The following is a 22414-nucleotide window of genomic DNA, read 5'->3' on the forward strand; positions in this document are numbered from 1 at the left end:
ATTCCGCGAAGCGCCTTGGCGATTCAAAACAGGGTGCAATGCACTGCGGCGGGCCCTGGAGCAACTTTCATGGGTGTAGTCTTCTTAATTCGATCAATGTCACATCGTCTGACAACGGTCTTGTTTGGGCGACGCGCATCTGGACTATTGCTTCTCGCAGATGACCCAGGTGCAGTCAATAGGAAGAGATCTGGAGAAGCTCTCCTCCTCGTCACGGTGTTGTAAATTTTGAGCCACTTCAACGGATGCTCGGACAATACTCGTACCAAGTAAGAACCCGTTCACCATCTCTGGGAATGTTGCCTACTGGGCCAAGAGCCTGCCCAGGAAAGGGATCATTTCCGTACCTTGGCCTCGCTTAAGATTTCCAAATATGCATCCCATTGGCTACAGCATCTCGACCGTACTTACAGAATGAGGCTCCCATCATTGTCGCCCAAAACTTTCACGTGCGCGTAGGAGCACCCGACCATGCGAGACCCTGAAGCACATCTTCGCGGTGGCAAGCCTGCACATATAACAGCGATAATTAGGATGCCTGTAACTCCTCGGGCTGAGTACGGGTCTTCTGTTCGATTTCGGAAATTGAAGATTGTGGTCATATTAACGGGCATCTCGGAGACAAGAGCGTCTCAACCCAGACATAGGGCAATTGAGTCAGAAATCAGAGGGTCCATGAAAAAGAAAGCCATGATAGAGACAAAAGGAACGACAAGAACGAGAGGTCCTGGGGCGGTAGTGCGCCGCCCGGTCGCTCAGCAGACTCAAAATCAATACATGTTTGGGGATAACTATGTGTCGTCATAAGAGCCGAGATATTACTGAGAAGTCATGATATCCCTGATGCGTTCCAGCTGCTCCTTGGCCCGACCGATTTCAATCTCCAGGCATTGTCTAAGTTCCGGGTTTTCCTCGCTTTCCGTTGCAACATTCTCGTCCCTAATGATGTCGAAAGATGTGCTCATGAGACCAAGCTCATCTTTAATCGAGTCCTGGAGCTCCTTCTGGAACTCATCTGTCAAAGTCTTCCATCTTCTTCGGAACTCTCGCATGTGATTCACAAAGAAGTCTTGGCTCTGCACCGTACCGTTGATGATCCCCTTTCGTCGTTGGTCGCTTCCCCTGCCTGCTTCGAGTATTAGCCACATGGAGAGGCGCCGGAACAGAGACCCAAAATATCATACCATACTCCATGTTACAGCGCCTGTAAGATTCTTCCATTGCCTGACCGACGATCGAGGTCCGGATTCCTGTAAGGGCATCTACTTCCAGGGCACTTTCAGAACAGTTAGCATAGAGCCAGGGCTTGGTTGAGAATACCTCACCGAACGTCATCCTGGAACGTCTCCCTCGAAGACTCCATCCTGGATAGAATTTGACTGGTACGCGCAAGCAATACCTCCCCAATTACCTCGTTGACTTCTGGGAAAGCTTCGAGTTCCGCAGCTAGCAGGCAAGCGATCAGCACATGTCATTCCTAAAAAGGGAAAACTATTGAGGCCCTTACAGAGTAGTTCCAAGGCCGCATCCATCTCATCCTCAAGATTTTCAACATCTGTATTGAGTCTACCCTGGACAGACGAAAGCATCCGCTTCCATTGTGGACTCAAATCTCCGACCATCTTGGCAATGATGTCCTGATTCCAATCATGAGGCCCTACGGCGGGAGTGCAATAATTTCCGTAGTTACGGCAAAAAGCACTGTAAGTCTCTGATTGGTTTTATTAGCGGAGAGCCAAGGCATTGCGACAGAATCTAGACTCACGATGCGCCCACTACAATCATTATTAGTCAAAATACTTCACAGACTGGCTCAGTCTACTCACACCGTACCATTCTCGCGTTGCGTTTACGGCTGTTCTTCTCCATCGATCTGTTCGTTGATCTAGATAGCTCCAATAAGCCCCTTAGACCGGGATGATCAGGAGACTAAAGTGACCCTACCATCGTACACCTGGTTCTGGAAATGCTCTCTGGTTGCTCTACCCACACGTCTGAGATCTGAGCCGCGGCCTGTCAAATTCTACTAACCAATCAGTAAAACACGAGCCAGCGATGTCGGCCTTTCAGCTTACCTCTCTCAGTTGACGCTCTATCTTGTCTAGAGTTCTGCGAACAGCTGACTTCTGTTCCGCATTGGCACTTCCGGCTCCAGACTCAACCCATAATCCGGCCTCTCCAAGCAAAGCAGGGATGTCATTGGTGACAAATTTGGTGGCAAGTCTCAACTGACTCTCCGCGATGATGGAGAGACAGTGCTTCCGCAGAGCAATGATTCCGCTCAGCTGTAAAGAGGGGATTGCCTCGTCTTTCGGTAACATGGTCTTGGACCAGTACTCCGTGTTGCTGATGCAGAAAACATGAACAATCCCACCCCGGACCTTGTCTCGATAGCTAGCTTGAAGCTTCTTCGTAACCTCTGCGTTTCGAGTCTCGACCAAGAAGGTTTTGAGACTAAGTTCGACAGGTTAGCGAAAACAACGACTCGCTACCGTCCTGTTAATCTACTTACTCATATAGTTTCTGTTCATAAAATTTCCTAAACCATGTCATCAGCAATCTGGATCGCATTAGGTAGGGAAGTCGTACTCTTCCTTTCTTAAGTCCCGATGGAGGTCATACACCTCGTCCTCCTCTTCTTCTGTGAGATCTTCATCATCGTACTCGTCCAACAAACGTTTGATTTCATCAATTTGGCCCCTGGCAGTCGCAACTTCGGCGCTCAGCTGCTGTATACGTTTCGCTCGCTGACCCTTCCAGTCGTTCTTTGCCTCCGACGCTTGAATATCCTGAGCATTCAGTATTAGCAACACTCAATCACGATTGGGTTTCAGTACAGCCTTACATCTGATCTAGTGCAGACGATTCCCACGTTACTCAGACCGGCTCTTCGCGCAAGTTCAAACACGCTCGCCACGCCTACATCTGTCGTTGCGCGGCCAATATTGCATACAGCAAACACCTCGTCGCACTCGAGTAGGTATCGTTCTGTAATGCTTCTTCGCGCAGAGTTCAAGTCTCGAAGTCCTTGATCAGGGCATGAGTTATCCTATGTGTAATCACAATTCTGATGGTGTACTTACCAGGAAGGTCTACGAGAACCAGTCCCTTGCTGAGTATGTGCGCGTCGAGAAATACCCTGTGGCCTTTGAGCAAGGATCCCTCACCACCTCTTGTAGCAAAGAATCGCCTTACTTGATTTTTCGTACGAAAGGCCAGATTGCCGGGCCTTGTGACCCAGGCGCCTCGGATGTAAGTTGTATTAAGAAGTCTGAGCAGCTTTCCTTGGAGCTTCTGTTGTGACTTCCTCCGAGTTCTGGAACGCCATCCTCAAGCCAACGTCTGAAAGTCCACAACACAAAGCCTTCCGGTTCTGTTGTAAGGAAGGCTTCGTTTCCAAGTCGCCCTCGGAACAGGGCTCGAAAAGTGTCCCGAGCAACACTGGCGTGCTCCTTAGCCTCCTCCAGCCCATCTGCTACAGTCATCTCTTCTGCATGTAAGTGGAATCTGCGGTACGATTGCAATAGATGAGTGACTTGTTCCATCAAATCGTCTTGAGTAAACAGCTCCACGTCAACTTGGAAATCATCCCTCATGTCGTAATGATACTCCGTGACAACACAAGTACAGGCCGCTCCACTATTGCTCTGTAAAATAATTAGTGAATATCTTAGCCTCTTTCCAGAATTGATGCCTACCGTTCTTGCCAGGCCCTCTTGATGTAGAAGAGAGTTCAATAGACTGCTTTTACCTGATGTGTGTTAGCTGCAGGCGGTGTTCCGTTAGATGGGCAATTTCTTACCGACACCAGAATCGCCAACAAAGCCGACAGTACGAGTCGGGGGGCATTGAAACCGGGACAGATCTTTGGCCCGCTTATGCAGCCTCTTGATGGCGGAGTCCGGATCAACGTGGAGTGGACTGCTTCCTAGAACCCGAGCCAATCGAGACATGAGCGTCTTCGCTTCTAAAAACGCGTTTTGCACGTCCGGATGGTGAAAGCGATCATGAGGCAGCTCTTCGTCTTTCACGTCGTGAGGGGCTTGATTTGTTCTTGATACCCTGCGGGATCGACGAGGCGGGCGTGGGCTCAAGGACGTTTGTCGAAGCCCGAACACGGGGGAACTTGCTTCTGGCCCTTGGTTTGCCGTTGTGACGGAGACAGACGGGAGAGCCTGTCGAAGTTCCGCCATTCCTAACTCCCCAGAGTCGCCATCGAGCGTGAGTTCGTTCAAAAGAGGCCCGATTGCCTCAATCTCTGCAGTACTTCGTGTACGATTGGCCCTCAATGAACTGGGTTGACGATGAATGTGTCCACCATCAGTAGAAGCAGTGGATGGAGTGACACTCGACACGGAAGGTGTTCTAACAGGACTGGTCGACGACCTGGATGCTGAGTCGAGAGCGATAGCCCTGCTTTGGGGCCGACCTGCCGGAGAAAACGGAGTTCCTCTCGTAGTCTCCGGTGTCTTCGTGTCTTGATCCGAGGGCGTTGACCCACGGAAAATGAACATACCATCTCTTGCAGGAGTCGGTGACAGGTTCCGTTCGGTGTCGGATGACGATGCTGACGAATGGTCGGAGTTGGTTGGTCCAGGGCTTAAATGTCCCTCCTCATCTTCTGGGTCGAGGGAAGCAGGCGAGAAAGTTCGAGGTGTAAAGTTGGCTGAGGACGTTGAGGATGATTGAGTTGCCGCAGAGACAGCTGCGGGGTCCTCCTCAAAATGACGATATTCCTGCGTTGAAATTAGGCTGTGGTTTTACTAAAATTATGGCTACACATACGGTGATCTTCATTGCTAATTGAATGAGTGTTATGATAACGGTAAGAAGGATAGAAAGAGTTACGCAGGGGTATGCCGTGCGGTTCTTGGGCAGGTGGTCTCCTTTTCATTGTCCACGGTCCACCAGAACACAGCCTGCACACCCCCATCAAATCCATCAAATCCAACGTTTTGCAGCGGCCGGATGTCTCGATTGGGAATCGCATGCCCGCCCGGCTATCTAATCCCCAGAGGTTTATTCCACTTCCAAGTTCGTGTGGGTTGCATCGACAGCGGCCCGGAGGCGGCGCAGTCCTCCCCGTTGGTTCCAAGTTCAGCCGTACGACAAGGGTCCTCGACCGCACCAACACCAACGACCAACAGAGTAAACGCGCGCCAATCCGAAGCTTATTGGACTTGATGATCCCAGTTGTGACACATTGAGTCAGTTGTATGCATATCTAGTGGTTTCACTCTGGATATCGTCCGTCTACCGCAATAAGGAAGGATTGCGTGAGCTTTTCCATACAGAACGTTATGGCATGGATGTCGATGATGAGGACAATAGGGTCGATGAAAAAGAACATGACAGGAACGCTTATGGGGGAAGGCAACGTGGAAGATGAAAGGGACGACGACGATAAAAGGATGAAATGACATTTGATTGACAGATAAGCACTCTGCCTAGTCGGCAGAGCTCAAGCTCATCTGTAGGCAGCGCTGCAACCTTGCCGCCAACATATTCTGAACATAATAGCCAAGATTGTGACCGACAATACGACCAGCCCTCAAGCTCCTGTGCCCCCCGCCATCGGCCGCAGAAATACGACATCACAAAACGCTGCCAAAGTTGAAACCGAATTGAACATCTTGATCAAGACATCCCTGCTCACCAGAGTCACCAACACTCGCCAACTCCGGCCACAGCGACCCGAAGAGGTAGCTCTCGAAGGACGTAAAGTCCGGTGTACCGCCCTCGAGAGCCGCTAGGTCAGAAACGTTTGATGTAGACATACGGTCTCCGCAACCCAAAGTAACAACACTGTCGGCGACAGGATAAGGGGGGTCCTGCAGAAGCGCCTTCGGGAACGTGTCAGCCACCAGGGTTGTCGATGAGGTAGTGTCATTTTGAGTAGCGGGCACACGTTTTGATCCATTGGAACTCCACAGCTTTTTCAAAAGATCGCTGTATCCATGGCAGATGTGCGACTCTGTCGATGACACCTCCTTCTGAGCAGCGATGAACCGCTGCGCTAGACTTGTGACCTCTTCTTTCTGAGTGGTTCCCTGGATTGCATCTGCATCTAGAGCCTTATGCAAGAAGACAGCAGCATACAAGCCGTATCTAATGTCATAGATTAGCGAGGTTGTTGTTTCTCGCGTGTTGAGCCTAAGAGGAAGTGACTCACAAGTGATACCGCGACGGTAAATACCGAAGAGTGTGCTTCGGGTCCAGTTCGTTCATGACACCAAGCAAACTTCTCGCGGCGCTGATCGCTCCTATTATGTATCTCGCATCCGGTGAGGACATGATTCCCCCGTTGAAACACGAATCAAGAGGCTGTGTTCTGGCAAGCCTGTACCTCTCTGATGCTCGTGGCCTCGACGCTCGCGTCAAAACAGCATGGAACGAAAAGGCGTTGATGTACAAGCACACGTACTCATACAGCAAGCGTAGCGCATGCTTTATATTCGGTGAAACTTGCATGTCTTTCCATCGCGAATCCCAATGCGTCGCCGATTCCATGAAGTCGTCCAGATATCGAGGATAATCTCCCTCATGGATCATCGATAGTGTCCTCTCAGTTGAAGAGTACAGAACTGCATGTGCGTTGTGTAAGATTTGGGTGAGTTCCAGATTAGCTTGCAGGATCAAAGCATAGTTCTCGTCTATTAATCCAGGTGTGGGATGGAGGGTCGGGAAGTCTTTGGCGGTGAAGTTGGACGACAGAGAGGGACCTCGGGACCAGAAGGATTGGCCAAGACGGACAGATATTTGTCGATCAGCGATGTAAGTGACTGTTGATAGTCAGTAATCTCTCTAATCATCATGAGAAACATACGCACACATCCATATCAGCCGATTCTGGTCCTGGTTCTGAGACGTGCTGTTGCCGTTACCCCTGAAAGCTGCGCGATCCAGACGAAGAGCGTATCCCAGTCTTACGGCCTGGCCAACCAGAGACCAAGTTGTTCTCCCCTCTCTGAAGACATCCTTCGGATTGCCAGAGGTCAGATATCCGCTCTCAACATGAGGCAGCCATTCGGATAGCAGCAAGAGACCTTCGACAGTTCGAGGAGTTTGTGTCCACGGAACTGCCAGAAGAACCTTGAGCAACAGGCTCTGGGCATGATTCCAACAATAACGATGAATAACGGAGTGTTTCGTGGAGTCTCTTGATGCAATTGTGAGGATGACCGTCAAGAGGAAGAAGTCAACCCTGCGGATGCGTTCCAAAGCTGACGGTCCAAGAAGATAAGCTGGCACTAAGGGGCAGTAGGGATGGTATTCTCGTACGTATCTTTCAAGTCAGCAGGTCACGGATGACGCCATATCTCTGAACTTACATTGTGAGAAGCTCGAGGACATCGTCTGAATGAAGGACGCCAATTTGTGTCAACTCGTACTCATCCAGAATGGACCTCCGTTCCCCGAAAGAGCCATGTCTTGGTTTCGCAACATGGCAACCCCTGCCACCTGCTGAGTCTGCTTCAGACCCAGCTGGTCCAGGTTCCGCATCCTCGGGGTCAAGAACGTACTGGTGGCCTCCCCGGGGACGATTCTCCCCCAACGTAGCAGGGCCAGATCGCGTCAGGATATGCAGTGCATCGGACGGATTCCTCAGTCCCATCTCAGTGTTCTCGTCTACTTCATGCATATCCTCATCACTAGCTTCTTCCCCCTCTCGCCCTCTCTGAATCAATCCATCATCATTAACCGCTGACGATGCAAGTCTTGGCGATGGGCTGGGAGTTTCGGCCTGTTGAATTGAGGCACCATCGGCACGCTCAACTGCATACTTCCGAGACCGTCCACGATCCGGTATGATACATTTACTTCCGGAGTAGTAACATGATACACATGGAGGCTTCATGGGCTCTCCTACCCCTTCACTAAGATTCAGATTAGCGGCGTTTACAACCCGGCTTCCCCGAAGGCTCTCTTACAAGTTACACTTTGACTTGCGACTGCGACACCTGACGCAAGCCCGATAAGATCTCTTTCCCGTGCCAAGTGTCATTCTTGGAATGCTCTGAAATTTTCAAAGTAGTAATGAATTCCACTCAGCTCAGAATTTGGATGTCGCCGGTCCGAGTCGGTAATAAGTAGTGGGGTCCAAGCACGTCCGTCGGCAACGGGCGGCAAGGGACGGTAGCGGGCGGATGCGGACGGTCGCGGGCCGCAACGATAAAGATTTCGAAGACACAAGAGATCGTATCATTTGTACATCGTGAAAGCTATCATGCCAAGTAGTCAAACTCAAAGCTCCACAGACCCTTCACGGCAACCCCTGCCTAACATCAGTATGCTCGTTCAGTCCCCAAGCCTGGCTACTGTCATCATGCACAGTCGCCCGCCTCATGTCTCTCTTGTACTTGTAAGCGAACTCCCCTCCAACTGCGCGATGCATCGTCGCCGTGTTATCCCAAATGACTAGGTCTCCGACATCTTTCCACTCAACCATGACGCGGTACTTGTCTTGTGTCGCATGCTCAAAGAGCTTCTTGAACAGCTCTTGTGACTCCTTCGGCCCAAGGCCTTCGATGTGATGAATGTGCATTGCAAGATACAAGTTCATCCGGCCGGACCTCTCGTGATTCTGTACGAGTCTGTGCCGTCCCATTGGATAATCCGCCGGTTCGATATTCGCGAAATGCTCCGGCGCGGCCAACTTCTTCGAATGGAGGATCGAATGACACGCAACGTAGTTCTTCTCCAGGAGCTCCTTCTTGAAGTCGTCATCGAGGTCATCCCACGCCCTCCTGGTATCGCAAAACTCCGTGTTGCCCCCCGCACCCGGCGGCGGCAGCTCATGCGACAGCAGAAGCGAGTACCCCGCTCGTCGTGGGTTGAAGCTCGAGTCCACGTGAAAGAAGGAGTTTCCTCGATTGGCCTGCGCCCGCGGACTTGCAGGGTCAACAAGTGAGCCGTCGGCCTCCATGTTGCCTACATCGAACAGCTCGTCGTACTTGAGCCGGTTGGCGCGACCGGCCTTGTTGTAGGGCTTGACGTCGTCGAGCTCGCCGAACATACGGGCAAGCGCGATGTGAGTTTCATCAGTCAGTCCAGTCTTGCGAAGGACGACGACACCGTACTATATGATTCTTAGCCATGGAATAGAATGATTAGACTTGGATGATAGCTCACCTTAGTGACGAGTTCTTGTATGAGTTTGAAGTTCTCCAACTTCACGCGCGGCGTAAATTGGAGCCCTTGGACTTCCACCCCGAAGCCTGGACTAAGCTCTCGGATCTGCGGGGCGTCGAGGGTGGCAGTAGTCGTCTGCGTGAATGTAATCGACATGGTGTTTGGATTCGGTTAACAAAGTGATGTGTAAAAAAGAGAAATCGTCAAACAATGCGCTTCTTGGAGATTCTGCTGCACTGGCGATGGAGTTTGGCTGGGGAATTGGAGACGTTTATATAGACGAGTAAACCATCTGGATATTTCATCTTATTGGAGTTGGGACACCAAGAAGCCAAAAGGCCGATGGCAAGAAGCCCGTCCCTTGCCGCGGGATTGGGCGGTTTACCTACACAGTGATACCGTCTTCGGGAACACAGTACAAAGAGTGAAGGCGGGGGAACTGGCCTATACCCATGTATCCAATGAGCACGCGGGCAGGCAAGACCGCCTTATTTTCCTCTGTCTGTTCGGCTATGATCCCTGTGTTGCGACTATGAAGAACGGCGACCGTAGGGATAACGGTAAGGACGATACCGACGACGACGACGACGACAACGACGACGACGACGACAGAAAGACAGGCGACAACCTTCTCGACGTGCTATGCTACGCGGAAGTTCCCTGACTAGACAGCTCGCCATTACTAACAAACACGACCAAAACAGCGGCGTATCTGGCGCGATTCAGCATTAGTATACTTGATGTCCATGGGCATTTTCGTTTACGCAGCATGGCTTGTACTGAATGGAAAGATGTCAAAAGAAGTGAACCTACGCAGCTGTAGCATCAAATATCTCTGCTCGCTTTGCCGTCGTGATGAGGCCGATATTCGACGCGAAGAGGATAGCAAAAACTGAAATCAGGATGAGTTTTGGTGTGCGGTCCTGAACGAAGTTCAACGCCATTATCGGTCCCAGCAGAAAGATTACTGATGTGACTAGAGTCACCAAGTTGACGGTGACGGTTATCGAGCGCTGATTGAAGCGGGCAAAATAATTGACGCCGTCTCCAGATAATTGTTTCTATGTTGAAGACTCTGTCAGACAGACTCACTGTGACCCAAGGCAGCAGGGTGAAATTCAACATACCTCTGTTACCCAGTGGCGTTGAAGAAATTTGGACAAGTAGTCCATATCGTTGGCATTCTTCAGAGTCACTAGATCAGTGGAATCTTTCAGAAATTCTTTTGCCTTCCCACCAAGGATGTGATGAGGGTTTTCGAAGAAATGTCGCACGGCGGCTAGTGGGCGATCTTCAGGATGCTTTAACTGCGCGATCTGGCTTTGTAACAGTAGCATTTCATCTATGTCTAGAGCTTAGTAACTTGCAACAACTATCAAGTTCACATATAAAGGGAGGTTTGATTACGGTATTCGCGAAGCCTTTCGCGTAGCTCTTTTATGAGATTCATTCTTTCCTTCGCATCTTGCCGAAAGTGGGCATTCCCGACTTGGGCCTGTTCACTGAGCGTTTCCCACGTGCTCGCCGCATCTTTTAAATCCATATCGTTGCTTTGTACTGTAACCAAATGCATTTCGTCAAGACGCCTTTCCAGCTCAAGGATCTCGCTTTGCATGTAGAGCAGATTTGCGGCGGACAGAGCGTTAAACTTTCGGAAAATAAGCGTTTCGTTGTCGATGTCTCGCGCAAGCCATGATGCCGCTGCCAGATACCCCCCATGCCTTTCGAAAACTCCATCGGTGTACATTGTTTGACGGTTTCAATGGCCGTTCATTTGACTAGCGACTGGTAGAAACAGCTTCCAGTCTGATTCAGTTGAACCACGCGTGACAAAACTTCAAATCACGTGTGTCATCCTGCTTATCAAGGCCTGACAAACTCGAATCTTCTCATGGTTCCTCCAATCACATTCCTGGGGCTTCGAGATTTGGGCATCGTTGGGCTCTTTCGGTGCCCGGTCTGCCTTGGCTACAATACAGCCTGAAACCCCTGCGCACTATTAATACACATAGATGAACATCGACGGATCTGACTCACAGCCCTCCCACTCATCCTCCCCCGGGTCGAAAGGCATCATTCGGAGTGGATTAAAATTTTACTGCCTCTTCTTAAATAGTATCTTGTCTTTTTGAGAACCTAACGCCATCTTTCGTGAAGTAAGGAGTTGTCACAGGGTCACAAATCCGCGACCAGGGCGTAGTAACCCCATCCTCAACTCCACAGTTGATTGCCCTGGAACAATATGATTCTAGGCTGGAAGGGTTCTTGGTATGATCTCAGGCCACTTGCCTCGCCTTTGTGCTTCTCGGCGGCTGATTGATATCGGTACTACCAGACATGTATTTCAAAGCTTATTACAACCTTGCGAACCTGAAAACACCATGACGATCACTTCCGGCGACGCGCTGTCGCCTGATTTTGGCACAAAGAGCTTTTCACCCGACGATGATTCCCGCGTCTTCATCAGCTTGGAACAAATGAAGACAATGATGACTCCGTCGCTATTCCTTTCCCTGGCCACCATGGAAACGAAGACGAGAACATAGATGGCTGCAATAATTTTGCAGATTTCAGAGGTACTTGACGCTATACATAAACCCGACTGGATCCGACACACAGTTGGCACTATCAATCACACGCAGTCCTCGACCGTCACAAGACACCCTTCATCTACGCAAAGACATGTGGCTTCAAGAGAAAAGGGTTCGATGCTGCAAGGAGTAAGGTTGGAAGTAGACGGAAACCTCAACGAGACGGGAGTAGTGGCTGTCCCAGACACAGGATGTTGCTTCAACTTGATATCCGAGAAGAAAGCGACGTTAATGGGACTGAAGCCCATCGCCGGCACACAAGACCTGATGACTCTGCCTAACGGAAGCAAGGTGATGTCCCCCGGGCAGGTCCAGCTGGCCTTCAGCTTCGACGGGGAAAGGGAAAAGCACGGCCTTCTTTGCAGCATCTTGCCCGGGGCAACTCGGGACCTCGTCCTGGGCAGCGTGTTTCTCAAAGCAACCAGGACAATGACAGACTACGCTCACAGAATCAAGAAAATGTCCTACCGCCTAGCACAGCCATCGCTTAACCTCATCGGGGCTGAACAGGACGTTCTGGGCGGCTACATCAACGGCAGCGAATGTCTCGCAGTGCCTGACACGGGCTCGGATGTTATGGCCATATCACTCAAGCATGCCCGAAGGTTGGGTCTAAAAGTCCGTCGGAGAGAGCGCCACCGCACCTTGGTTGAGTTTCTCGACGGTTCACGGGTGCGCACAAAAGGGATCGCTCAAGCAGAATGGCAGTTCGCCTACGGCGAATCACCAGTTCGCTGTGATTTCCACGTCATCAAGGGTTTGCCTGTCGATGCAATCCTGAACAACACCATGCTGGACGAATATGATGTGTTTAGACAATACGAGGAGCGTATTGGATCGTCAGAAAGCCTTCAGGCTACGATGAGTCTCGGCATCTATGGCATCTCGCTTGTGGAGGTATGCGAACAGAAGATTCGCTCTCTTTCGGACAGCTACTTGGATGACAGTAAGTTCCTCCGAAATGTCTACATGGCATGTTAAACCGGAAACTCACTTTTGCCTTTCAGTCAAGTCAGACAACCCCTTTACCCCAGAGAAAGTCGAGCGCGAGCGCGCACGCCGGGACGAAATTCGCGACGCCATCGCCCAAATTCCCGACGAAACACTCCGAGCAACGAAGCAACACCAGGAGTACTTGCGAAAAAGACTATGGGACGAACTCAGAAAACCCCATCTCGAGGCAAACACCAGTACTAAGACAACGCAAGATAAGCAATCGATAGCTAGCCACAGAAATCGCGGTAGCCGGGATAGTTATTCTGTTCCAAAGGCAACACAGTCGAATAATATAGAGGCGAGACAGCTAGAAAAAGGTCTGACGGTGGACGATAGCAACAGCTCGCAGGCGACGCAACGAAGTCGGACAGGGCTAAAAGCTCTAAGATTCTTCCGTTGGCCTTTGAGGGGAAGAAGGACCGTAACACGTTAACCTCCGAAGTGGTGATGATGTACAAGCGTAGAGGACGCCAAACATTTGGGCAGAGCGACAACAAACATTGGACTCGGTTAGAAGCAGGCGTTGGTAACTTCTCAGTCTTTGCAAAAGCATATCTCTTCAGCAACGTTCCATTTTCACGTAGAGTCAAGGACCGTCTTGAACCTGGCTTCTCTGGCCGTGGTTCTTCTAATCATAGTTTTCCACTGCAGGCATACATCCTTGCTGGCTCCGTCGTACATGTGTGACTCCGTTCCCGTTCCAAGCTTAAAAATAGCATGCCACCCAGAATACTCAACTTGATCAAAAGACGAAGGAGGTTGTAATGACCATTGGAAGAGAAGGTCCGCGAGACCGGCCGAGAGGCTAACAGAGAGAGTAATAGGAATAGTAAATGCAGCACGGCCTATAGAACTCACTTCACTCTCAATAAACCAAAGACCTATACACTAGCATCTACACCCTCCCCCTTTCTGACCCTCTCTATGATCTTCAACCTCCAGGTTAACAGCCCGAGTCTCCACAATAACCATCATCTACCTCCCATAGACAAGCGCATTCAACCCGACAGAAACATCTCGTCTTCATCAGAAACATCACAAATCCCACAGAGCATGCCTCATCTCAGGCCAAACACCGCTTCTGCCTTGCTTCCCCCATCCACACAACCAACATTCCGCTCTCGTCCCAGTGCGCTAAACACACATCCATCACCACACAAGACATCATAAAGCAAAGACTTTCCCCATCACTAGGCAATCCATCACCGCACCCACCCCACCAGGAAGACCGAAAACATCGGGCTTGCTCTCTCCGATGTCGCAAAGCAAATATTCTTCCTACCGTAGTGCCACGGTGTCAAACGGCGCGCCGAGACTGTACCCTCGCCTTCTGGAACACACCATCCCTAACGAGACCAACATCTCCCATGAAAGAAGCCCCATGCAGCAATCATGACGAGACACTTTCCCTCAATCCATCCACCCCATCCTCATCACGTCATCTTATCACCACAAGGCACGCATAATCTTCACTTAAACTGTCGAGGCGACTTTCACTGTCTAAAAGTAATAATACATCCCACGCCTCGTACACCCAAAAGCCCGCCTTCAACCTCAGCCTCAAATAAGATCCCATCGAGGCGTCAAAAACGAACCTCTAAAGACAAACGTCTAGGGCGGAAACAACCGCCAAAACCCGAGGCCTCGGAAAGATAATGATGAAAGAATACAGACAAAGAAGCTTTTGTAATAAAGTCTAAAACAGTCAAGACGCAGCAAGCTTTCGGCCGCCACTGTTCGTCTCTTGATGCAAATCCGCATAGTAAACCCCGCCCCTCCGACGCCAGGCATGTGTGCGCCCAGCTTAATAGTTTCCGTCCGATTTCATATTGCTACAAATCCACAAATCCCTTCCCGTATTCTTGTTGTCTTGCAAAAAGCGAATGTTCCGTCTCTCTATCGTGTCAGGTGGTGTCTCAGACCTGGCCGTCCGCGACGGCGAGTCGTTGCTTCAAGGTCTTGGCCTTCTTGCCGCCCACGCGCCGCTTCTTCGCTCCCTTGACGTCGGGCTCTACTACGGGCGTGGCCGTACCTGAAGTACCGTTGGCTGCGTTGCGATCGTCGAAGTTGCCCTCGCCTGGAAGTCTGTTAGCATGCTGAAGATCCAAAGGTAAGGGAGAAAACTCACCCTCGTGGTACATTTCGTCCAAACTAAGGTTCTCGTTGACCACGCGCTTGCGCTTGCCACCCTTCTTCTTCTGCGGCTTTTCGAGCTCGCCGCTCTCGAGAAGCTCTCTCTCGCGACGCTCTATCATCTCGGCCTGGTCGTCGTCCGCAAGCCACATGGCAATATCACGGTTGCGGTTCTCAGGAGCGCGGCGACCAGAGAAATCGACAGAAGCGCCGCCACCCGTGATGACGACACGCTGCACCTCCTCCTTCTGCATAGCACGCTTGCGGATACGTTCTTCGATGGTGCCGCGGGTGATCAGACGGTACACCGTAACCTGGCGAGTCTGACCCAGTCTGTGTGCTCTGTCCATGGCCTGCGAGTCGATTGTAGGGTTCCAATCGGAGTCGTAGAAAATGACGGTATCGGCAGACGTCAGGTTGATACCGAGACCACCGGCACGGGTGGACAGCAGGAAGATGAAGATCTCGGGGCGAGTCTGGAAGTCGGCGACCGTGTCTCTTCTGTCCTCGAGCTTGGTGGAACCGTCGAGACGGCAGTACTTGTAGTTTCGGTAGGTCAGATACTCCTCCATCAGATCGATCATGCGAGTCATCTGGAAGTAGAGCAGCACGCGATGTCCCTCGGCCTTAAGCTTAGTAAGTAGCCTGTCGAGCACCGCAAGCTTGCCACTGTCCGTGACGAAGCGACGCATGGATGGCACGGCGATGTTGGTGAACTTTCTCTTCTCACTGTCGGGGGCAGGCAACAACTTGTGGGGCGGGAATCGCTCGATCGGGATCTTCTCCGTGACCATGGCCCGCTCTTCGTGGATGGTGGGGCCGAACAAGCTCTTGCGCATGGGCATATTGAACATGATGTTCTCCCGCTCAATGTCAGCGCCACGGCTGCAGCAGCTGACCTCAATAGGGGGCGCTGAGGCGCGAGGACGACCAGCTTGCTCCAGACGGCCCAATCCACTCTCGGAGTACTCGCTGCGGGCGACGTTCATCAGGTTGGCCAGGATACCCTCCTTGGTGATGTCGACCATAGGCTGCCTGTTTCTGCGCTCCTTAATCTGGAATAGCGCGTGGGCAGGCGTGAAGTTGATATCCTCAGGCTCATCATAGGCAACATTCATGTGGCCCAGACGGTTCTTCTTCTGGGACAGCTCGACTGCGCGAGTGAAGATGTCCTGGTGGCTGGCCTTGTACACCTCGTTCGGGCTGGTGTCGGCAAAGCGCAGGAATGAAAAGTTGTCAGAGCCCTCCATGCTGTCTTTGATGTGCTCCGGGGTGAAGATGTTCATCATGTGCTGCAGGTTCTTGTTTCGCCATCCCGCCTTGGGGTTATTGATGTCGCTCTTATTGACGCGGCCATCTCCTCTCCAGAGGAGCCGAGGCAAGTCGTACTCGATGGTGTTGCGCGTCGAGTAGCCGACATTGACCTCATTACCTTCTCTGATAAATGAAGCTGTCTCGGCGAAGTACCCAAAGGAGAACGGAGAGGTGGTGTCGGCTCTCTCAAACAGATCGGGGTGGTTGCAGACCTTTCGGAACTGCATGACGAGGTTCATGAGAGTACCGGAATCGTCGCTGTCGCCAGCAGTAGCCTTCTCGATTAGGTCCATAATGCTGATCTGGTTCCGAAGGTTGCTGTAGATGGCTCTCTGTCTGTAGGTGAGGTCGCAGTAGACGTCTTCTTCAATCTTGTCTCCGAGCTCCTTCTGCACATGCTTCTTGACACGACGCAACATGAATGGCTTCAAAATCATGTGCAGACGCTTGAGCTGGTCCTCGTTGAGCTTGGTATTACTCTGAGCGTGCGACTCGATGTCCTTGGAGAACCATTCGCTGAACTCGTCGTGAGAGTCGAAGAGTGACGGCATGATGAAATGGAGCAAAGCCCACAGTTCCTGCATGTTGTTCTGGATGGGAGTACCGGTAAGCAGAAGACGGTTTCGGCAGTGGAAGCCTAGCAAGCTCTTCCATCTGGAACTTTGAGAACTCTTGATGGCCTGGGCCTCGTCGAGAATCATGTACTGCCACTTCATCTTCTGGAAGTAGGCAACATCAGACACGACAAGCTGGTACGACGTGACGCAAACGTGGAAGGATGCCTCCTTCTTGTACGTTGAGTGCTTGCGATCCCAGAACTTTCGAAGCACCTTTCTGTCGCCTGCAGAACCCCAGTACGGGAGAATCTTAAACTCCGGCACGAACTTGCGGATTTCCTGCTCCCAGTTGTGAAGGGTGGAGGCGGGTGCGACGACGAGGAAGGGACCCCAGATGTCGTACTTTTCGGCGAGGTAGGCCATGACGGAAATGGACTGGACAGTCTTTCCGAGACCCATCTCGTCTGCAAGAATACCGTTGATGCCCTGCTCGTACAAGTTGGCGAGCCAGTTGAGACCCTTGAGCTGGTACTCCTTGAGCTGGGCGTTGATGAGCTTGGGCTGCTCGATCTCGACGTCGCCCATACCGGCAGGGTTCTGGAAGTTCATCTCGCCCTCCTCGTCCATGTCGGGACCCTGGGGCTCGTTGAACTCTCTGGCCTTCCTCTGCGCCTCTGCAATGGCGTTCTGAGCATTCGCCATGGCAGCCGCGCGCAGGTTCTCCTCGCTCTCCTCGTCAAAGTCGAGGTTCTCGAAGTTGGTAACCTTAGCGCCCAACGGTCCGGTCGGCTCATCAACGTCCATCTTGTTCTCATCGGTCCCGGCCTTCTTCTCGCCGGCAGCAACCTCGGGGTTGTCGGTGCTGCGCTCGACTTCGTCCGTCTTGATCTTCTTGCCGATGAAGTGAGAGTAGAGCTCGGTCTGAGAGATAAGGAAGTTGAGCTTCCTCTTTTGACGGGCGGCTTCACGCTCGGCTTCTTCCTTGCGGGCGTTCTCAATCTCCTGCTTCTCAGCAGCCTTCCTGAGATCACGCTCCTCACGCTCGTTGCGCTTCCAGAAGCCCATCATGTCACGCATGACACGCTTGGCGCGAGCCTGCTGGTCCTTGGTGCCCTTGTTCGTACGCAGCTGCCACCTCTTGGCCTCCTTGGAAGCGAGAATTGCAGTCTTCTTGAGGTTGGAAGCCTTGGTCTGGTAAGACTCCGCTGCGAGCTTGTACGTCTTGGTGACATCTTTGCGGGCCAGGTCGCGCCAAATCTGGTCATAGATCTGAAGGAAGCCCTTGGTCTCGAACTTGGCGTCCTTATTGGGCGGCTCCTCGGGCTTGTCTTCCTTCTTCTCCTTCTTCTTCTTTTCCTTCTTGCCCTTCTTCTCCTCGACGGGCTCCACGATGGTTTCTTCGTCGCCGTCGAGTTCGCCGTCGAGCATCTCCATGTCGGCCTCGTCCAGATCCTTGTCCTTGTTCTTTTCCTTATCCTTATCCTTGGACTTCTTGTTGAACTTGATGCGGATCTTGCCCTCTTCCTTGGCAGGCAGCTCTTCGCCGGCGTCGATGGCAGCCTGTGCGGCCTCGGCAGAATCCTTCTCGGCCTGCTTCTGCTCTTTGGACTTCTTCGGCCTGGGCCCGCTGCGGCCCTTACCCTTCGGCTTCGTGCCAGGCTCCATGTCGGATGCTTGGAAGGTGGCCATCGTACCGCCCTCGAGGTTGAGCTCCACAAGGTTGCGAGCGGGTCCCTTGATGCCCTTCTGCAGAATGAGTTTTGTCTGCTGCGCCTTCTTGTTCGCACGCTCGGCATCCCTCAGGTGCTTCTGCTTCTCGGTCTCGTCTTCGGCAAGGCGGGCGCGTTCGAGGGCAAGCTTCTGCTGCTCCATTGTGACGGCCATGGATTTCTCGCGGCGTCGCTTTCGCTGCATGTCCTTCTTGCGCTCCTTCTCGGCAAAGAGCTCTCGTTCCCTGACCTCGTTCATGGCCTCCTCGTAGTAGATGTCATCGTAGCGGCGCTTACCCAGGTCGGCATGGACAGTCAGCCGACGGGTCATATCCGTGGCGAACTCCTCGCGTCGCTGGTCACGCTGGGCGCTGTCGTTTGTCTGCATAAGTCTGCGGCGCTTGTTGCCGCGTTGCTGGAACTGTGCATGCTCCTCGGCGAAATCAGCATCGTCAAGGTCGTCGGTCTCCGCGTCGAGCTGGGCAATCAAAGCCTGCACCTTCTTCTCCTTCTCTGCGGACAACGTCTTCTGCTTGGGCTGGCCGTTGGCTTGACGCTTGGCAGGGACGCGAGGCGTCGGGGTCTCCAGCTTGGAGGACGAGCGACGGCTGGTCTTGGGGGTAGACTCGGCATCTCTGATATCGGAAGCCCTTGACTTTGACTTTCTGGGTACTCTCTCCTTCTTCTCCCTGCGGGCGAGGGGCGTGCTGGATCGCTCCTTGGGCTCGGGACGGAGCTCAATCTCGGCTTCGCGCTCGGTTTTGACGGGCGGGTCGACAGAGCGAGGCTTCTCACGGTCGGGCTTCGGGTCGGACTTGACGACCTCCTTCTCCTTCTCCTTTTCCTTTTCTTTGTCTTTTTGCTCGACGGGCGGAGGCGATTTAGACTTTGGCTTCGAGATGGGTTCGGAGCTCGAGAGGATGTTGGAGAAGGACATGGGGTCGGCGGAGCGGCTAGGAGTCTGCGACAGTTAGAACGCGACCGTGTCAAGCGTGTCAATTGATAAGAAACTTACGCTGGCGGGAGCAGGTGCTTTCAAGGGAGAAGGCTCGGGCTTGCCGAGAGGCGGCAGGGACGTGACGGGGCCGCCATTTGAGGAAGAAGCGTGCACGCTGGGGGAGGCAGCGTGCCGCAGGCTGGGGGACGTCATGTGCGGCGTGGCCCTGTTTGACGGGCTGATGGAACCGGCAGGCGGTTGATGGGACTGGTGATGGGAATGGGTGGTTGATCGCGGACTCCTCGGGGGGAAGTTTGCGGCCGATGGAGACGTGTAGCCTGCACCGTTCTTGTAGTAGGGGTGGGAGTCGCGAGAGGCCGGCTCGGTTTGCGAGTAATTACCGTAAGGATCGCGGGTCTGCGTGGTGGTGAAGAGAAAAAATGGATTAGTCGGGTGGTGGGTGATTCAAGGGAAGATGGAAGACGCAGTGTGCAGGATGGCAAAAGGCCACGATGGATTGGTTTGATTAGGGAGGAAGAGAAATAGAATTTTGGGTTGAGTCCTGGGCTGGACCAGTTTGGGTTGGGTTGGGAATTTTCATTCGGGTAAAGTTGGAGATGGGCGACGGGCTGCGAAGGGGGCACCGCACACGCTCCTCCTCCCGTGTTGCTGGTGGTGGACGTGTAGTGTAGTGAAGTAGTGCAGCACTGCTGTTACTGGTCTGAGGTCTGCCCGGGTCCAGTGATGGATGTGGTGAGGAGAGGAGAGGTGGATTGGGTGAAGTGGTGACGGGAATGAACGACGAAGATCGGGGAAGCGAAGGGGGAGGCGGCGTCGTCCAGGTTCTTGGTGGTCCTGGTTCGCGGTCCCAGACGCAAGGTCCCAGCACTCGTCTCTCACACTGATGAGGTGGAAGGGATGGATCTGGCGACTTTGCTGCCGCTACCAAAAAGGACTGACACGCCTGGAACACTGGACGGGTGCGTTGATCGGTGACGGCTGACGAGGCGACAACCTACACGACTGGGGACTGGGGAATGGGGGAGAGACGAACAGAGCGTCAGAGGGCAAGTGCACCACCTTTTCCCCAACAGCAGGTGCTACTTTTTCAAGGTGCAGCCCACGATAAGGAAAAAAACGGGGAAGGACGTGGTGTCATTGAAGCAAGCCGTGAACAATGAGGCATCCAGGCAATCCCTCTGCTGATGCTGATACTGATGCTCTCGCCTCCATGTCTCTACTGCTGGTCTCCCGCGCCATCGTCTACCAAGATCCGGATGGGGCAAAGACAGCAGAGATTACAAAGGCGTCAGCACCAACACCAACACCAACGACAGCACAGAGCAGCGCCGGTAGCATCAGCAAGCAGACAGCCACTGGACGATCAGCTGCACAGACGGCGGCACCACCACCAGCAAGCTGGATGTTTGCCTACCTGCAACTGTCGCCTTACAAAGGAAGAGTGATACATGATACGTGATGTACATCCGCTGGTGCAAGTGACGAAGGACAAGGTGCTTTTAATACGGCGATAGCACGCGTGTCGCATTGCATCGCATCGCATCTTAGCGCAGCGCGACTACTGTTACGAACGAGGACGGGCAACCACAGCAAAACTGACTGACAGACACAAATAAATCGAGCTCCTCTTACCTTGGAAGGCGACGTCTTGGCCGCGCTGTTATGCCACGATCCCGCGTCCGAAACCCTCCTCTCTCTTGTGGTATCCGTCAGCGGGTCGTAGTAGCTGCTCGTGGCCGGCTTCTCGCGCGACGCATGCGACTCGGGCGGCGGGTAGTATCCGCTGGGGGGGTGCAGCGGCGACAACGGAGGCGCCTGGTGATGCCCGGCTCCGGGGCTGCCGCTGCCTCCCAGTGCCGGCAGCGAGGGCGCAAGAGGACCGCCGGCAGACGACGTCGACGAGTAGAGGGGATTCGGATGCGACAGGCCGGACTGGTGGGATCGCGGGGAGTGGTGCGGGTGGGAGTGCGACGATGCTTTGGGCGAGGAGTAGGACGAGTGCTGCGGGTGATGGAACTCGGACTGGGTTGGCGATCGCAAGCTGAAGCCCGAATGGCGCGCGCCGCCGGGTGCTGGATTCATGATATCGCGGTGGTGGCTGCGGCGATCGCGGTCATCCCGTTCGTCGCGGTCGTCGTGGCGGGAAGGCGCTTGCAGCACCGTCGAGCGGAAGTCTTTGGAGGGCTCCATTGTGAAGGTGATGCGATGCGGCGGAGGCACCTAGAACGAACTGCGCACGACGATGCGATGTTGGGAGCAAGGAAGGGGAGGAAGGGGAGGGAAAGGGAAAGAGGGGGAGAATTACTGCTGCAACGAGGATCGCGGACCCATGTGCAGTTGGCGGGTGGTGGACAGCAGGATGGGATTACGCGTTGGGGGTTTCGACGAGGACGTGACCAGGCCAGGTGAGGCGGATCGCGAAAAAAAGGTACGTGGTGGTGTGGTGTTTGGTTGGCGTCGTTGCCGGTGCAGGGATGGCGGGCAGGCGATTGTTGCGCCGGTTCGGCGAGGTCAGGATGGGTGATGCTATTGCGAAGGGTCGGGGTGAGGGAATTGGGAGGTTGCGAGATAATTGTACCCTAGGCGCAGCAAGAAAGCGGGTGGCAATGAGGGTTGGAGTCGGTGTCGAGATCCAATGCGTGTGAGGTGGGCAACCTGGGCGTTGGTGTGCGTGTGTGCGGATCTCGGAGCTAAGGCGAGAAAGAGAGGCAGGTGCAGGTAAGGTACTCGTGGTGAGGTGAGGTGAGGTACGGATACGCGCTGGGTGCGTGAGTCTGGCCCTCTGACGTTGGATTGGAGATTGGATTGATTGGAGCTGCCCAGCTTCAGCTTGGCTATCCGCGGGTGCACACTGCAATATCTATTGATGGACGTGCTGTGCTGCGACGGGGTGGACAAGCAGTGCTGGCGGTAAGATATCGACGGATTGTCAAGCTCAGCGACGGGATGCGCTATGGATTCGAGTGCCGTAGACCCTGCAAACTGCCCCGATGTGGTGGTGGTAGTGGCGGTGGTGGTTGGTGA

General features: G+C 53.2%; 5 protein-coding genes across 5 annotated transcripts; 1 reads left to right on the forward strand and 4 right to left on the reverse strand.

The window, feature by feature from the left end:
* Positions 1 to 818: 818 nt before the first annotated feature.
* GCG54_00012860 (uncharacterized protein) lies at positions 819 to 4797 on the reverse strand (the record flags this gene model as incomplete). Its single annotated transcript, XM_045412727.1, has 17 exons — positions 819 to 1126; positions 1185 to 1276; positions 1326 to 1446; positions 1508 to 1711; positions 1766 to 1775; positions 1827 to 1873; positions 1945 to 2023; positions 2076 to 2454; positions 2513 to 2539; positions 2590 to 2789; positions 2846 to 3027; positions 3084 to 3139; positions 3196 to 3647; positions 3699 to 3751; positions 3803 to 4258; positions 4517 to 4736; positions 4786 to 4797. 17 exons carry the CDS (start codon positions 4795 to 4797, stop codon positions 819 to 821), a joined length of 2898 nt encoding a protein of 965 aa, XP_045268733.1.
* A 797-nt stretch (positions 4798 to 5594) lies between these two features.
* GCG54_00012861 (Transcriptional activator ARO80) lies at positions 5595 to 8005 on the reverse strand (the record flags this gene model as incomplete). Its single annotated transcript, XM_045412728.1, has 5 exons — positions 5595 to 6108; positions 6173 to 6782; positions 6831 to 7285; positions 7332 to 7910; positions 7932 to 8005. 5 exons carry the CDS (start codon positions 8003 to 8005, stop codon positions 5595 to 5597), a joined length of 2232 nt encoding a protein of 743 aa, XP_045268734.1.
* Positions 8006 to 8263: 258 nt separating this feature from the next.
* GCG54_00012862 (Alpha-ketoglutarate-dependent 2 4-dichlorophenoxyacetate dioxygenase) lies at positions 8264 to 9288 on the reverse strand (the record flags this gene model as incomplete). The annotated part of the gene is made up of 2 exons (XM_045412729.1): positions 8264 to 9079; positions 9133 to 9288. 2 exons carry the CDS (start codon positions 9286 to 9288, stop codon positions 8264 to 8266), a joined length of 972 nt encoding a protein of 323 aa, XP_045268735.1.
* A 2390-nt stretch (positions 9289 to 11678) lies between these two features.
* GCG54_00012863 (uncharacterized protein) lies at positions 11679 to 13010 on the forward strand (the record flags this gene model as incomplete). The annotated part of the gene is made up of 3 exons (XM_045412730.1): positions 11679 to 12669; positions 12731 to 12976; positions 13003 to 13010. The coding sequence occupies 3 exons, from the start codon at positions 11679 to 11681 to the stop codon at positions 13008 to 13010; spliced, it is 1245 nt and encodes a 414-aa protein (XP_045268736.1).
* Positions 13011 to 14635: 1625 nt separating this feature from the next.
* On the reverse strand, positions 14636 to 21580 carry GCG54_00012864 (putative DNA helicase INO80; the record flags this gene model as incomplete). Its single annotated transcript, XM_045412731.1, has 4 exons — positions 14636 to 14796; positions 14848 to 19393; positions 19448 to 19786; positions 21023 to 21580. 4 exons carry the CDS (start codon positions 21578 to 21580, stop codon positions 14636 to 14638), a joined length of 5604 nt encoding a protein of 1867 aa, XP_045268737.1.
* Between the last annotated feature and the right edge of the window lie 834 nt (positions 21581 to 22414).

This window comes from Colletotrichum gloeosporioides (assembly GCF_011800055.1).
Source record: "Colletotrichum gloeosporioides strain Lc1 chromosome Unknown consensus_16, whole genome shotgun sequence".
Lineage (NCBI taxonomy): Eukaryota > Fungi > Ascomycota > Sordariomycetes > Glomerellales > Glomerellaceae > Colletotrichum > Colletotrichum gloeosporioides.